This window comes from Danio aesculapii, chromosome 14 (assembly GCF_903798145.1).
Source record: "Danio aesculapii chromosome 14, fDanAes4.1, whole genome shotgun sequence".
Lineage (NCBI taxonomy): Eukaryota > Metazoa > Chordata > Actinopteri > Cypriniformes > Danionidae > Danio > Danio aesculapii.
The window spans coordinates 18,053,004-18,066,442 of record NC_079448.1 but is presented as its reverse complement, the minus strand read 5'-3'; the positions used below and the strand labels follow the sequence as shown (position 1 = coordinate 18,066,442).

The 13,439-nt window shown below is 36.5% G+C and overlaps 1 protein-coding gene across 1 annotated transcript; it reads left to right on the top strand.

The window, feature by feature from the left end:
- Positions 1-3,575: 3,575 nt before the first annotated feature.
- tmsb1 (thymosin beta 1) lies at positions 3,576-8,076 on the top strand. The gene is made up of 3 exons (XM_056472786.1): positions 3,576-3,683; positions 5,226-5,335; positions 7,737-8,076. The coding sequence occupies exons 2-3, from the start codon at positions 5,236-5,238 to the stop codon at positions 7,880-7,882; spliced, it is 246 nt and encodes an 81-aa protein (XP_056328761.1). The 5' UTR covers positions 3,576-3,683; positions 5,226-5,235; the 3' UTR covers positions 7,883-8,076.
- Positions 8,077-13,439: the final 5,363 nt, after the last annotated feature.

Below are 13,439 nucleotides of genomic sequence, written 5' to 3'. Positions count from 1 at the left end.
TGCCAGTCTGATTAATTTCAGATTTCTCAACTGTGATTTTTACTTTTTATTATTTGATATCTTAAATTTAATAATATTTAATGGTAACAATTTAAGCAGAGATTATAATCTGTATTTTAAATCCTTATTTCAATGTTTTGGGCAAAGATCAGGGCCCATATTCTTAAACCACTTATGAATTCTCCCAGAGAGTAGTCTAGAGTTAGACTAGTCTAAATCCTAGTCTAAAATGCCCTTTTTTTCTGGTTTTGGCACGCATCACAGATACTGCAACTACACCATCACTGCAGCTGCAGAGTGTTTGTAGAGCGTGATATCCACAGCTGCTCCAAAACAAGAAAAACTATTGATTCAGTAAAGTGCACAGTTACAGATGGCACACAGACACAGACACATGCCCCAATCATGTGCATATGAGCTTTGTTCAGAACAGCAATGTAAATTTTGCAATTTATTGGAAAAAAATTTAAGCCTGATTTTCCACAATTTGCATTGCAAATAAAAAGACTATACAATTGAAGTCAGAATTAATATCCCCCCCCCCCATTTCTGTTTAACAGAGAGATGTTGTTTTCAACACATTTCTAAACATGATAGTTTTAATAACTCATTTCTAATAACTGATTTATTTTATCTTAGCCATGATGACAGCAATTAATATTTTACTAGATATTTTTCAAGACACTTCTATACAGCTTAAAGTGACATTTAAAGGCTTAACTAGGTTAATTAGGTTAACTAAGCAGGTTAGGATAATTAGGCAAGTTATTGCATAATGATGGTTTGTTCTGTAGACTATCGAAAAAAATATAGCTCAAAGGGGCTAATAATTTTGACCTTAAAATGCCTTTTAAAAAACTAAAAACTGCTTTTATTCTAGCCGAACTAAAGCAAATAAGACTTTCTCCAGAAGAAAAAAATTATCAGACACACTGAAAATTTCCTTGCTCTGTTAAACTTCATTTGGGAAATATTTTAAAAAGAAAAAAATCAGAGGGTAAATAAATTAACTGTATATAGTATGAAAATTTATTGATTATTTATTCATTTTCTTTTCGGCTTAGTCCAATTTATCGAGTATGTGTTTTACACAGTTGATGCCGTTCCAGCCGCAACCCAACACTGGGAAACACCCATACACTATTGCAATTACACACATACACTATGGCCAATTTAGCTTATTCGATTCACCTATATCGCATGTCTTTGGACTGTGGGGGAAATCGGAGATCCCAGAGGAAACCCACACGAACATGGGGAGAACATGCAAACTCCACATAGAAACGCCAGCTGGGCCTCGAACAAGCGACCTTCTTGCTGTAAAGTGATTGTGCTACCCACTGTGCCACCGTGACGCCCCAAATGAAGGAATCCCATAAGGCCCAACCCTGCTTAACTTCCGAGATCAGATGAGATCGGGCGTGCCAAGGGTGGGATGGCTGTAAGCTATATTGATTAATCAATTAATTAAAATGAAATAAATGAGGAAAAAATGTAAAATAAAAAAGTAATAAATAACTCATGGACAGGGCCAGACCAAATCTGCGGACATTTTTTGTTATTTCTGCGCAGAATTTTGTAAAAAATCTGCAGATTTATGCGGAAAGATTTTGGAAGTATCGTAACTAAAAATATATATGAAAAAAAAAACCTTTTTAACTTTAATGTTAACATTGCAAATCCAATTAAATCCACTTATTTTGAAAACAAAGCAAGTCTTTCACATAATATATCTACTAAAAGGCTGAAAATATTACTTTACAAACTATTGTAAATAAATTAAATGAACATTTTCATAATATTACTGTAATTTAGAAACTGAATAAGGCGATGCAGAGGGTAGCACTTTCGCGTCACAGCAAGAAGGTCACTGGTTCGAGCCTTGGCTGGGTCAGTTGGCGTTTCTGTGTGGAGTTTGCATGTTCTCCCCGTGTTCGCGTGGGTTTCCTCCAGGTGCTCCGGTTTCCCCTACAAGTCCAAAGATGTGGTATAGGTGAATTGGGTATACTAAATTGTCCATAGTGTATGAGTGTGTGTGAATGAGTGTGTATGGATGTTTCCCAGTGATATGTTGCGTCTGGAAGGGCATCCACTGCGTAAAACATATGCTGGATGAGTTGGCGGTTCATTCCGCTGTGGCGACCCCAGATTAATAAACAGATTAAGCCGAAAAGATAATGAATGAATGAACAAATGACAAAAAAACAGGAAAATGTAAAATAACAAAGTAATAAATAACTCATTAATAGGGACAGACCAAAATCTGCAGACATTTTTTGTTATTTCTGAACACAATTTTGTAAAAAAATCTGCAGATTTATGCGGAAGGATTTTGGAAGTATCATAACTAAAATATATATGAAATAAAAATAATACATTTTTAACTTGAATGTTTACAATGCAAATCCAATTAGATCCACCTTTTTGGTAAACGAAGCAAGTCTTTCACATAATATATCTACTAAAAGACAGAAAATATTACTTTACAAACTGTATTGTAAATAAATCAAGTGAATGTTTTCGTATTAGCCATTAATATTACTGTAATTTGGAAACTGAATAAATATAAATGTACACACATTTAGACAAGTAAATAAATAGACTCAATGGTGGGCTAAAAAGCTGCGGATTTCTGCGTGCGCAGATTTCGTGTGGGCCAACTCATTGATAACAAACAACGTTTAATCACAAATTATTTATATTCATAGTAATTAATAATGTTGATATTGATATAGATTTTAATTATAATAATACTAATAATAAATAAATCTGTGTTAGTTAATATGATGTTAATTTCCTGCACCTGTCAAGTCCAAGGTTGGACTTCCAATATTTGGTGTTAGAGGCTAGGCATGGGACGGTAACGATTCTTAAGGTATACCGCGGTTTGGAAAGTCAAGGTTTTAAAACCGCCAAAATATTCTGCTATACGGTTTCTAAGGTATGTGTAAGATTTTTATTTACAGTTTTTTGAATTAGTTTTTTTAGGAAAACAGTATCTCCAGCAGAAAAAAATATCCAAACATGCCATTTTAAATTGTAAAGAAAACTGTTTTTAAAACTAATGAGGACAGCAGAAGTTAATGATTCATTTTCATTATTCAGCCTGACGTCTACTGCTCCAAAATATTATAAATGTTTCTCAAAATGAAATATACTGTGTTCAAAGGGGAAAAAGTTTTATTTTTTTACCCAGACATTATAAAAATAATATATTTTAGAGCAGTAGTCACAATGCCGTGAAACTGATCTTTTTATTCAAGGTAATCATATGGGTGTCAAAAGAGTCAATGGAATACCTGTTGTCCTAGGTTGTGGTCCACCTCAATACTCTTTACATGGAATGTGTTTCGCCACAAGGTGGTGCTGCTGGTATATCATTGTATAACGTGCAAACATAGGCTATTTAACTGCAGTGTTTTGCCCGCGTTTAGTGTTCAATCATATAGGTTTCTGTTCATAGAATTCCCACACATTTCAGATTCGATTACAGTTAACTAAATGCACAGGTTTGTCCTTTCAGAATACAGTACTGACAGATTGAACCAATCAGAGTGAGCAGCAGATTACATCCTTGCTGTTGCGCAACAGGGTGTGGGGGCTATTTAACCTAGCTGCTCCCTCTAAGCATTGCACAGAGATTCTAAGATATATTTTGTACTACAGCTCTGAGGCAACGCCAGGTAAGTCTTTTAAATACATTAATAACTTTGTTTCCATTATCTAAGAAAGAGTTTCTACTGTACACCATTTGTGGCTAGTTGCTATGTGCGCATTCCAAATTAATGGGATTATGAATCAACATTTAATTATATTACTTATGTAATGCATTAAATGTCGTGTGTAGTAATGTGAAGGGAATGCTTTTCATTTGAAGCCATAGCCTATGGCAGCATATGTTTGTGCTCACCTGTCAGTGAAGTGGTATAACGTTAGATAGTGTCCGCCCTTGGATTCCTCTTGTATCGAACGGTAACGGTAGATAAGGTGTGCACTGTGAGCTGAGCAGTCCGTTAATAATTCTCTCGACGCATAAAAGCTTTTTAGAACCACACAGTTGCAGCAAAACATCTCGTCGACTGGAAAAACATACAAAAGAGATACTATAAAAATAGTTATAATAGTAAAAGATTTGGCAGACAATCTCTGCTCTTTGGCGACGAGTCTTGGGTGTGGTGAATACTGCTTTTATCGTGATCATACCTATTAGGAAATGCACCACACAGCCGCCCAAATGGATTATTTCTTCACCACATTTGTATGCATATATGTTTGGTTTGAGATGTTTAGAAAATAGGCTTTGAGAGGTGAACTTTGCTGTTAGTGTTGCTCCAAGAATACAGTGTGGCATTAAGGTCTTCAATACATAAAAGAGGCTCCATTCAAAATAACTATTATCGGACTGTATTCAATATGAAATGGAATATCAAACGTCCTTTTTTGACACATGGCATTAATATGCAACTCTAAGAACTTTAATATTAGAATTTTTTTTTATCTTAACTGAAGTTAGCTCCACAAAATGATTTTGTAAATTACTTCTTGTGACTTTATTTATGTTTAAATATACAAAAATCAACCTCCAGCACACTTTTTTCCCCTGCGCTCACACGCCCACACATCTGGTTTGTTGTCCTTCTGAGGACTTTCCGTAGACATATATATATTTTTTTCTATTTTTTTACCCTAAACCCAACCCCTCAGAGTAAACACTCAACATTTTTATATTTTCAGAAGTCTGTAGAGTTTAGAACGTTGTTTACCCATGGGCAAACAACAGTGGCTGACTTCTAAGCCTTTTAAACGAATGATGACAAGTCCGCATGTTGTTGTGATATTTCACTATGCAAGTGAGGACATTTGGCCCTTACACACACACAAACGCTGCAGTAATACTTTATAGTTTAATTTTTAGTCAGTGTTGTTGATAAAGGCTTATGTAACATAGCTTTTGAACACATACCTGAGGGGAGGGTGGAGTATGTATACGTGTCCAGACAAAGTCATGAATGCTTGAACTTACATTTTTGAGGAAAATAGCATTGGGTAGTTAAAATGCACAAAACAAAAGGATTACAAATAGCATAAATGTAATTTAACCAAAACATACTTTAAATAAAAGTTGATTCATGAACAACCAGTCATAAGGAATGTTTAGAAGAGAATAAGTTCATTCTGTGTGTTAAGGCTGAAATTAACTGATTTAATTACTTGAATTCTTGCAGACTCTTCAAAATGAGTGATAACCCTGTCAAAGCAGAAGTGCAGAACTTTGACAAAAAATGTCTAAAAAAGACAAACACAGAGGAGAAGAACGTTCTTCCGACAAAAGAGGGTAAGCGAGTTTGGCAGCCTCACCCTCATAAGTCATTGTACCAGAACACAGCTTAGCCTTGCAGAGTCGTGTGCTGACCTGACACAAAGCAAACATTACAAGAATATTCGCATACTGGAATTCTTCTAAGATAAGACTATCTGTCTCTTTCACCTGGCTAAGGTGAAGAGTACACAAGAGAGGATCACAAAGAACACAAGAACAATGATTACCGTTAGCAGCAGGATTATGAATTTTAAGCTTTGTTTTCATTAAAGGAATAGATCACTCAATAATTATCTGTTAATTTACTTGCAGGCTGGCCACCCAAGATTGTCTTTTTTCAGTAGAACAAAAATGAAGAATCAATTTCAAAGGCAGAAACACAGATACAGGCAACATACAAGACCTTATAAAGCGAAGCAATCATTTGTACCTACAGTTGAAGTCAGAATTATTAGCCCCCCTTTCAATTGTTTTTTCTTTTTTAAATATTTCCCAAATTATGTTGAAGAGAGCAAAGAATGTTCACAGTATGTCTGATAATATTTTTTCTTCTGGAGAAAGTCTTATTTGTTTTATTTCGGCTAGAATAAAAGCAGTTTCTAATTTTTTAAAAGCCATTTTAAGGACAAAATTATTAGCCCCTTTAAGCTATATTTTTTTCAATTATTCTACAGAACAAACCATTGTTACACAATAACTTGCCTAATTACCCTAACATGCCTAGTTAACCTAATTAAGTTAAGCCTTTAAATGTCACTTTAAACTGATATATTATGCACTGTCATCATGGCAAAAATTAGTCATTAGAAATGAGTTATTAAATCTATTATGTTTAGAAATGTGTTGTAAAATCTCTCTGTTAAACAGAAATTGGGGAAAAAATAAATGGTGGCTAATAATTCAGGGGGGCTAATAATTCTGACTGTATATTTTGCTCTTAGATGTAATAAAACTGCATTCACATCAGTGCAGTTTTGCTACAGTATCTCTGTAATTGGTTTGCATCATGACATTAGGAATTTATTTTGGGGATTTGTTTTACGTTGCCTAATTTGCATTTCTTACTCGATCTTATTGATTGATAAGGAGCATGAGTGAAATGATCTTCTGTGTTCTGCTGAAGAAAGAATCCAATGAGTAAATTAACAGCATTGTGTTTTTATTTAAATTAATTCTACAGTTTTTTGCATGCCTAAATTTGAAATTTGTTTTTCTCGTTCAGTGGAAGTAACTCTGCGATTCATTTACATCTGAATTTGAATTTACAGTTTCCTCAAAAAGAAAAAAATAAATAAACAGGAAGATATCTTGCAGATCTGTGTGTGCCAACATTGTAATGATGATATAATGTTTTTCAAATGATAAGTTATACCAAAGTCCCTTTTAGGCAAGTCATTTCACTCAGCAGCCATTTTAGAAATGCCTCTTGAGGCATAATGCTCGGGCATTCTGTTTGAATGGGGAAACAACATATTCTCCACAATTGCTTGCCAAGCTTATGATTAAATTTCATATTATTCATTCATATTTCACTTTAGTTTCATTTCTAAATAATACAAATCTGCAGAAACTTTTGGCTGGTCTGAGCCCCTCCCGCTGAGAATCTTCAGTCTATATTGATCGCTGATTGGCTCTTGTACTAGAAGGCGGGGCTTCATTCTCTATTTTCCCGATTCAAAACTACACAAGTGACATATCATGTGTATTCTATAGTCTTTGGTTATACCAAGAACTTAGAATCACCAAGAGGCGACACTCAATAGAACATTCCATTGCAACAGCAGCGCCCAGCAACAGCCCCGCGATTCCGCCATTTTGGAGTGAAAGCGATTGGCCGTCCATTGGATCTTATTGCCGTCGTGATGGCTAGCAGCTGCTTTGTTTTTTGTTTATTTATTTAAAAAGCACATTAAAGCTGAGATACAACCTGAAAGATGACAATACAACACTTACTATGACAATCACCAGCACTTTTAATAGTTTATTTTATTTTTATGATAGTCTATTTTATATTTTAGTTTATGCTGTTGTTCTGTTGGAATTTTCATTCCAAAGTGGCTGTCGCTTGACACTAGCGGCATCTAGTGGCTGTTTCCCAAATTGCACTAGAGTGTCGCCTCTTGGTGATTCTATGCGCTTGGTTATACTTAAGAGCAGTGTTGGACAGATCATGAACTCTAACACCACAACTCAGCTCCTCCTGAGAGCTGTGTGCTGAGAATTGGAGTTGTCAAACAGTATAACCATGATGTTCAAGGTTTTAGATAACACAAAATGAACCCTTTTGTTGTTGCATTGTACATTTTTATGCTACTCAGACCATTCATCCTAACATTTCATTTTAAAACCTGGTAGTCAAAACTATTTGCACTGGCATTGTTTTCTATACCACTACTCCTATTTCATCTTTTCACAGATATTGAGCAAGAGAAGAAGGCCGGAGAGAGGGGGCAAAATGAATCTAACCTGTCACACCTATTCTCACATCCTCACAATTCTTGTACCATGATCTACACATCAATTCTAATTCTATATATGAGATTCATAATAACAGCAGCTTAAAAGCCATAACACCGGGGAATCATCTATTCATCGCAACTGTGGATATCTTCAGTCTTTTAAACTTGTGATTTGTATAGGAGTATGGATAACGCCCACATCATTCTGGTGCCGTTTCTTTCCGTTGGCCATTCTTCTTTAAATAACATGTGAGATTATATTTTTGTGTAATAAATGAAAATACAGAAGCTCTACAATTTTTCCCAATGTCCATTTCTTTGTGAAAAGAAACTTTAGCAATTGTCTCCTGAAAAAGCTAAGATAATACATGGTTGTTGCAACCCAGGCTCATTCTGAAAACGTAGTCCTACATACGTTTTGGAGTGACCACGAAATATGTCCCAGGATGTACGTATTTTTGCAGTTTTGTTTTCGCAAATCCACGAGAGGCCGCTGTGTACTCTTTTCACATCTCAATTTCTCTCGCGAGTGCCGTTTCGCGCCTGCTGTTTTCGTGTAAACCCATCAGAGGCCACTGTTGATTGACTGTTTCACTGACTGACTGACCATCGTCTAACCCACCCTCCTCCTTCCCTAAACCCATCCAATTTATCGATTGACCCCCACCCATCCACCCACAATTTACAAAAAGCAATTTGGTAAAGAAAAGCCCTCATCCGATTTTTTTTTTACCATGTTTTTGGATTTTACCACATTCTCACCCTGTTATTTACTTGTTTATTTAATTTTTTTTTTGTCTTACCTGACACGAACCCCGTTGTCATGGTCAATTCCTCTCTGCTTCTCAAGTCCGCCGACATACATGACGAGCTAACCGGACAAACTGATTACAGTGGGAAAGGCGTCCACACAGAGGTAAGCGGTCAGCTGGTAAGCACGAAAACAGAACGGTTTCATACCGCCCCCTAGCATTTGTTTAAAAATTAAATGCTGCCATACGTACCCTCCGCGGTCTGCAGAAACGTATGTAGGACTACGCTTTCAGAATGAGCCTGTGTTTGGTTTTTGAACCCATGAAACTCATCACTTAGAATAAGTCATTAAAAAGCAGCTAACACTTTTTGTGGTTTGTAAACCTTACAACTTGGAGGTTGAGTATTGATGACAAAACCTGAAGTTCTGGCCAGTACTCATGGTTATGAGTAGGGGGCGAAGAAAGACATTTTTTAAGTCAGTGGACCTTTGTGAACTGGGTGGACCTCAGTGCATACTTTTAACTAAGTAAATAATAACTGCTTTCTTTTTCCAATTCATGTTTATTTAAATAGCACTTTTACAATGTAGATTGTGTCAAAGCAGCTTAAACAAAGTTCTAGTAAAGTCCAGATTTCAGAGTTGAAGTTCAATTAGTTCAGGTCAGTGTGTTGAAGTTTCGCTGCTGAAAGTTCAAACACTGAAGATCAAATCCAGAGAAGCGCAGCTCTACCAAGTCCCAATCCAAGCAAGCCGGTGGTGACAGTGGTGAGGAAAAAAACTTCACCATTGATAAAGGAGAAGGGGGAAAAAAAAGCCTCAAAAGGAACTAGGATCTGTTGGGCACATATTCTTCTGGCCAACTTCCTGTGTGGAGTCTGTAGTCTAAGGCGGCGGAGGCTGGAGAAGCTGCAGGGGTGAGTAGGTCACTGGTGGGGAGTCTGGCCTAAACGATCAATGCGGGGACTCGTCTGTCACGGTGGTCTTTCAGGAATCAGTCTCATGCACTCCATTCCTCCATGACGACCACTGCATCAGCTCGTGATACTGGCCTGGTCCAAGATTATGGATATCTTGGGATCATCTCTTCACAGGTCTTGGATCGCATCAATGACACTGCATAGTCTCTAGGGACCCTCGGAATGAGTATCCCCCGGTGGAAATAGAGAAAAAGAAAATAATTAGCGTAGCTGCTGTTCATAGTATATAAACAAGATGCAAAAATGAAGTGTTATAAATGAAAATAGCAGTTATATAAACAAACATGTAAAGCATATGAGAGTTTCTAACACAGTGTCTGGTGTATTAAGGAGGCGTGTGTCCTGCAGGTGGTTGTCAAGCCAGCTAACCTGCGTGGAGCACATTCATGCATCATACTGCTATGTGATGCCACAGTGTGTATGCTCAAAAGATAGTCTTTAATCTAGTTTCGAATGAGAGAGGTGGTCTGAGCCTCGGACATTATCAGGAGGGCTATTCACATAGTTTAGGAGCCATAAATGAGAGAGCTCGACCTCCTTTACTCGACTTTGGTATTCTAGGTACTACCAGAACCCCTGAGTTTTGAGATCTTAAAGATTTCTTCTTATATCTGTCATATCTGATAATATGGTGATTGATTTAACAAGTGTGCATTGATATGTTGAGTATAAAACACTTATTTAGCAATAACAATTTTGTAAAAAATACATCCAGAGTTCTAAATCATTGACATGAGGCTATAGAAAGCAGATCTTTTTCATTCAAGATGTGAAAGCAAAAATAGAGATGTTTATTCTGATACTGTTTGTCTCAAACAAGAAAAAAATATATAACAACATGAATTAGGCATGTTCTTGCTTTATAACAGGCAGTAATGTAAATATTTATATTGAAATATTTTAAACTTAAACATTTCTGGCATCCCCCTGATGTAACAGTCAGAAACTTTCTTTTTTCTGACCTGAGCTAATATACTGTACTGAACCAACCAGCTCACATTTTTGCATCCATGTTGACTTTAATTTGTTTGTTGCTATTAGAACTTTCACCAAGTTATTTTTAGAGCATGCATGCAAAGTTATTGGATACAGACGAGCACAACAAGTGCAGTTTGCGAATGTTCATTGGAACGATGGATTTAGCAAACGGCAAATCAATGAACTATGTTGTAACGGCGGAACTTGAGACCTTAGTTGGCTAATGATGGCTTTCGTAAATGCACCCCAGGTCAGAATTTTTTTTCTGTCTGTTACATCAGGGGGAATGCCAGAAATTTTAAAGTTAAAAATATTTCAATCTAAATATTTACAATTACTGCCTGTTATAAAGCAAGAACATGCCTAATTCATGTTGTCATATTTTTTTCTTGATTTTAGACAAACAGTATCAGAATGAACATCTCTATTTTTGCTGCATATCTTGAATGACAAGATATCTGCACAATAGAAATTATGGGTAAAATAAATTAAGAAATTATAAAGAAGTTGTTACACCCTGCGAGTTATGTCGTTGTTTGGGAATGCACCCCCTGAGCTAATATACTGTACTGAACCAACCAGCTCACGTTTATTATCCATGTTGACTGTAATTCATTTGTTGCTATTCTGCATTCATCACTATCTAAAAAGATGTTTCATCTACAATACATGCTCAGAAACTTTCACCTGAGTTATTTTTATGCGCATGCATGCAAAGTTGTTGGATGCAGACGAGCACAACAACAAGCGCAGTTTTCTCTGTCGTCCTCAGTGGTGATGATGGCAGACAGATTAAAAAAAATCTAAAAAGTCGGGGGGGTTTGGGCTTGAGGGGGGGGGGGTATGGTTGGGCTTGAGTGGACAAGATTGTATTTTGAAAGTGGGGGACACATTTTCCCTCTGTCCAGTAAAAGTTACATCCTTGTACATTTAGAGCCGTGACGTCAACACACAGAATCTATCTGCACTGTTCAGCACGGTTGTCTTACTGTGCCAAGTATTCCTGGTCTAGAATGGTTTGTATCGTTGCCACACCGTTCCCAGGCTCTATGGAAAAAACAACTGTAATTTTACTGAACTGTTCTTAGAACAGTTTGACATGATAGTGGAAAGGTAGCTTATAATAACTGCTTTCTTTATCTGTCATCTCTGATGATACAGTGATTGATTTATCAAAGTGTGAGCTGATATGTTGAGTATAAGCTTTTAGCCAAAAAAAATAGCAAAAATGCATCCAATTTTCATGCATGTTGACCTTAAATTAGTTTTTTGCTATTCGGCATGTCATCGCTGTCTGAAAAAATGTTTCAACCTCAATACATGCTCATTAGAACTTCACCGAGTTATTTTTAGAGCGTCCAAGTAAAGTTATTGAATACAGATGAGCTTAAGAACAGACGCAAGTCTCTCAGTGTCTTCAGTGATGATGACGACAGGCAGATAAATAAAAAAACATAACAAGTAAGGTGCACATTTTCTCTCTGTCCTCAGTAAAGTTACACCCCACCCTTGTATATATATATATATGTATATGTATGCTTTCTCACTGCAACCGCACCAGACAGTGTGCATTTCTGAACCAAGACCACCTCATTTAGGTGATCTCGGACTCTGGATCCAAATGCAATTGTCATGTACACATATGGCCAAATGAATTAACGGGGGAAAAGCGCCAGTTTCAAACAACAAGGAGTGAAAGCACCCTGAGATCATCTGATCAATGTGGTGAAAAAGCAAATCCAATCAACAAAATAGGCTATATCCCTGCTGTATACTGGTATGTAATAGGCATTTATGTTAGGGGTGTAAACAGTACACTGAACTGTTCTGTTATCAGCAAGAGAGGTAGAAAGTGAAACTGACTGTACCGGAGCAGCACAGAATGGAACAATTAAGCCATCAGAAATGGACAGCCTGTATAGTGGAATAGTAGATATGTGTTGTCGCTGTAGTTAAGCTAATTTATAAAGGAACACAATCTATATTAGCATGACTAAAGATATATGAATCTACATATGTTGATATGCTATCCTTATTTTCAGCCCGATTGATTGGACAAGCATTTTTTTTTAGCCCTACGCTATACCCAGAGTATAAAATACATATAAATATGTTGTATCACTTACTTTAATCATTACTTTTGGAATGTCAAGCGACTTTAACTAGCACAACAAAACATGTTTCCAAAGAGAATCACCTATTGCACCTTTAAGTAATGATCTGAGATGATGCCAGCAAATTCTTTTTTGTCCCTATTATGTGTTTTTAAAATGACCTTCCATGCAGTGCGTAGCACAGCACTAAGGGAATGAAAACATCTAGGTTTAAATCTGAAAGTGCACAAATTTCTAAAACTAATGATTCTTTAACAAAAGAGTCGACTCAGAGTCGAATAAATGAATCATGTTAGATCACATTAATGTCAACATGGTACATCACCAAATATGTAGTGCTGGATCTGGTAAAATGTGAACGCGCCTTTCCCTTCAGACATTAGCTAAGCGCGGGGGATCTTGGGACTAATCGTGACATGAAGATGACGATCACTGACAGATGGAGATTCGGCTGTGGGGAATAAAGGGTTAAGTTAATTTTCAGCAACATCTCCTCTTTTGCCTTTACAACAAGCCTCATACTTTCATGACATCCTTCAGGTGTAGACTCATTTAAAGTCATGTAAGGTTTTAATCAGGTTCTGTTAAACAGCAAACATCTAGCTTTAGATCGTTTATCTAATTACAGTTCAATCTTAAGCCAAGCTTGCACATTTGGTAAAGACAGCTGTAAGAATCATAGGGAAAAGGGAGTATCAATCTTTAGAATCTGTTTATGAGCAATGAGAATCTCCTAAGATAATATCTGACTGCTCACATATTTTGTTTTGTGAGTATGAGTTCTGTGAGACTGCCTTCTGGTAGATGAATACAGGCTGCTTGTTTGCAGATACA

Bases quoted from the DNA above. Each gene is read 5' to 3' on its own strand.
- tmsb1 (XM_056472786.1), top strand. From the start codon at position 5,236: ATGAGTGATAACCCTGTCAAAGCAGAAGTGCAGAACTTTGACAAAAAA. The intron at 5,336-7,736 runs GTAAGCGAGTTT...ATCTTTTCACAG, and splicing joins CGTTCTTCCGACAAAAGAGG to ATATTGAGCAAGAGAAGAAG.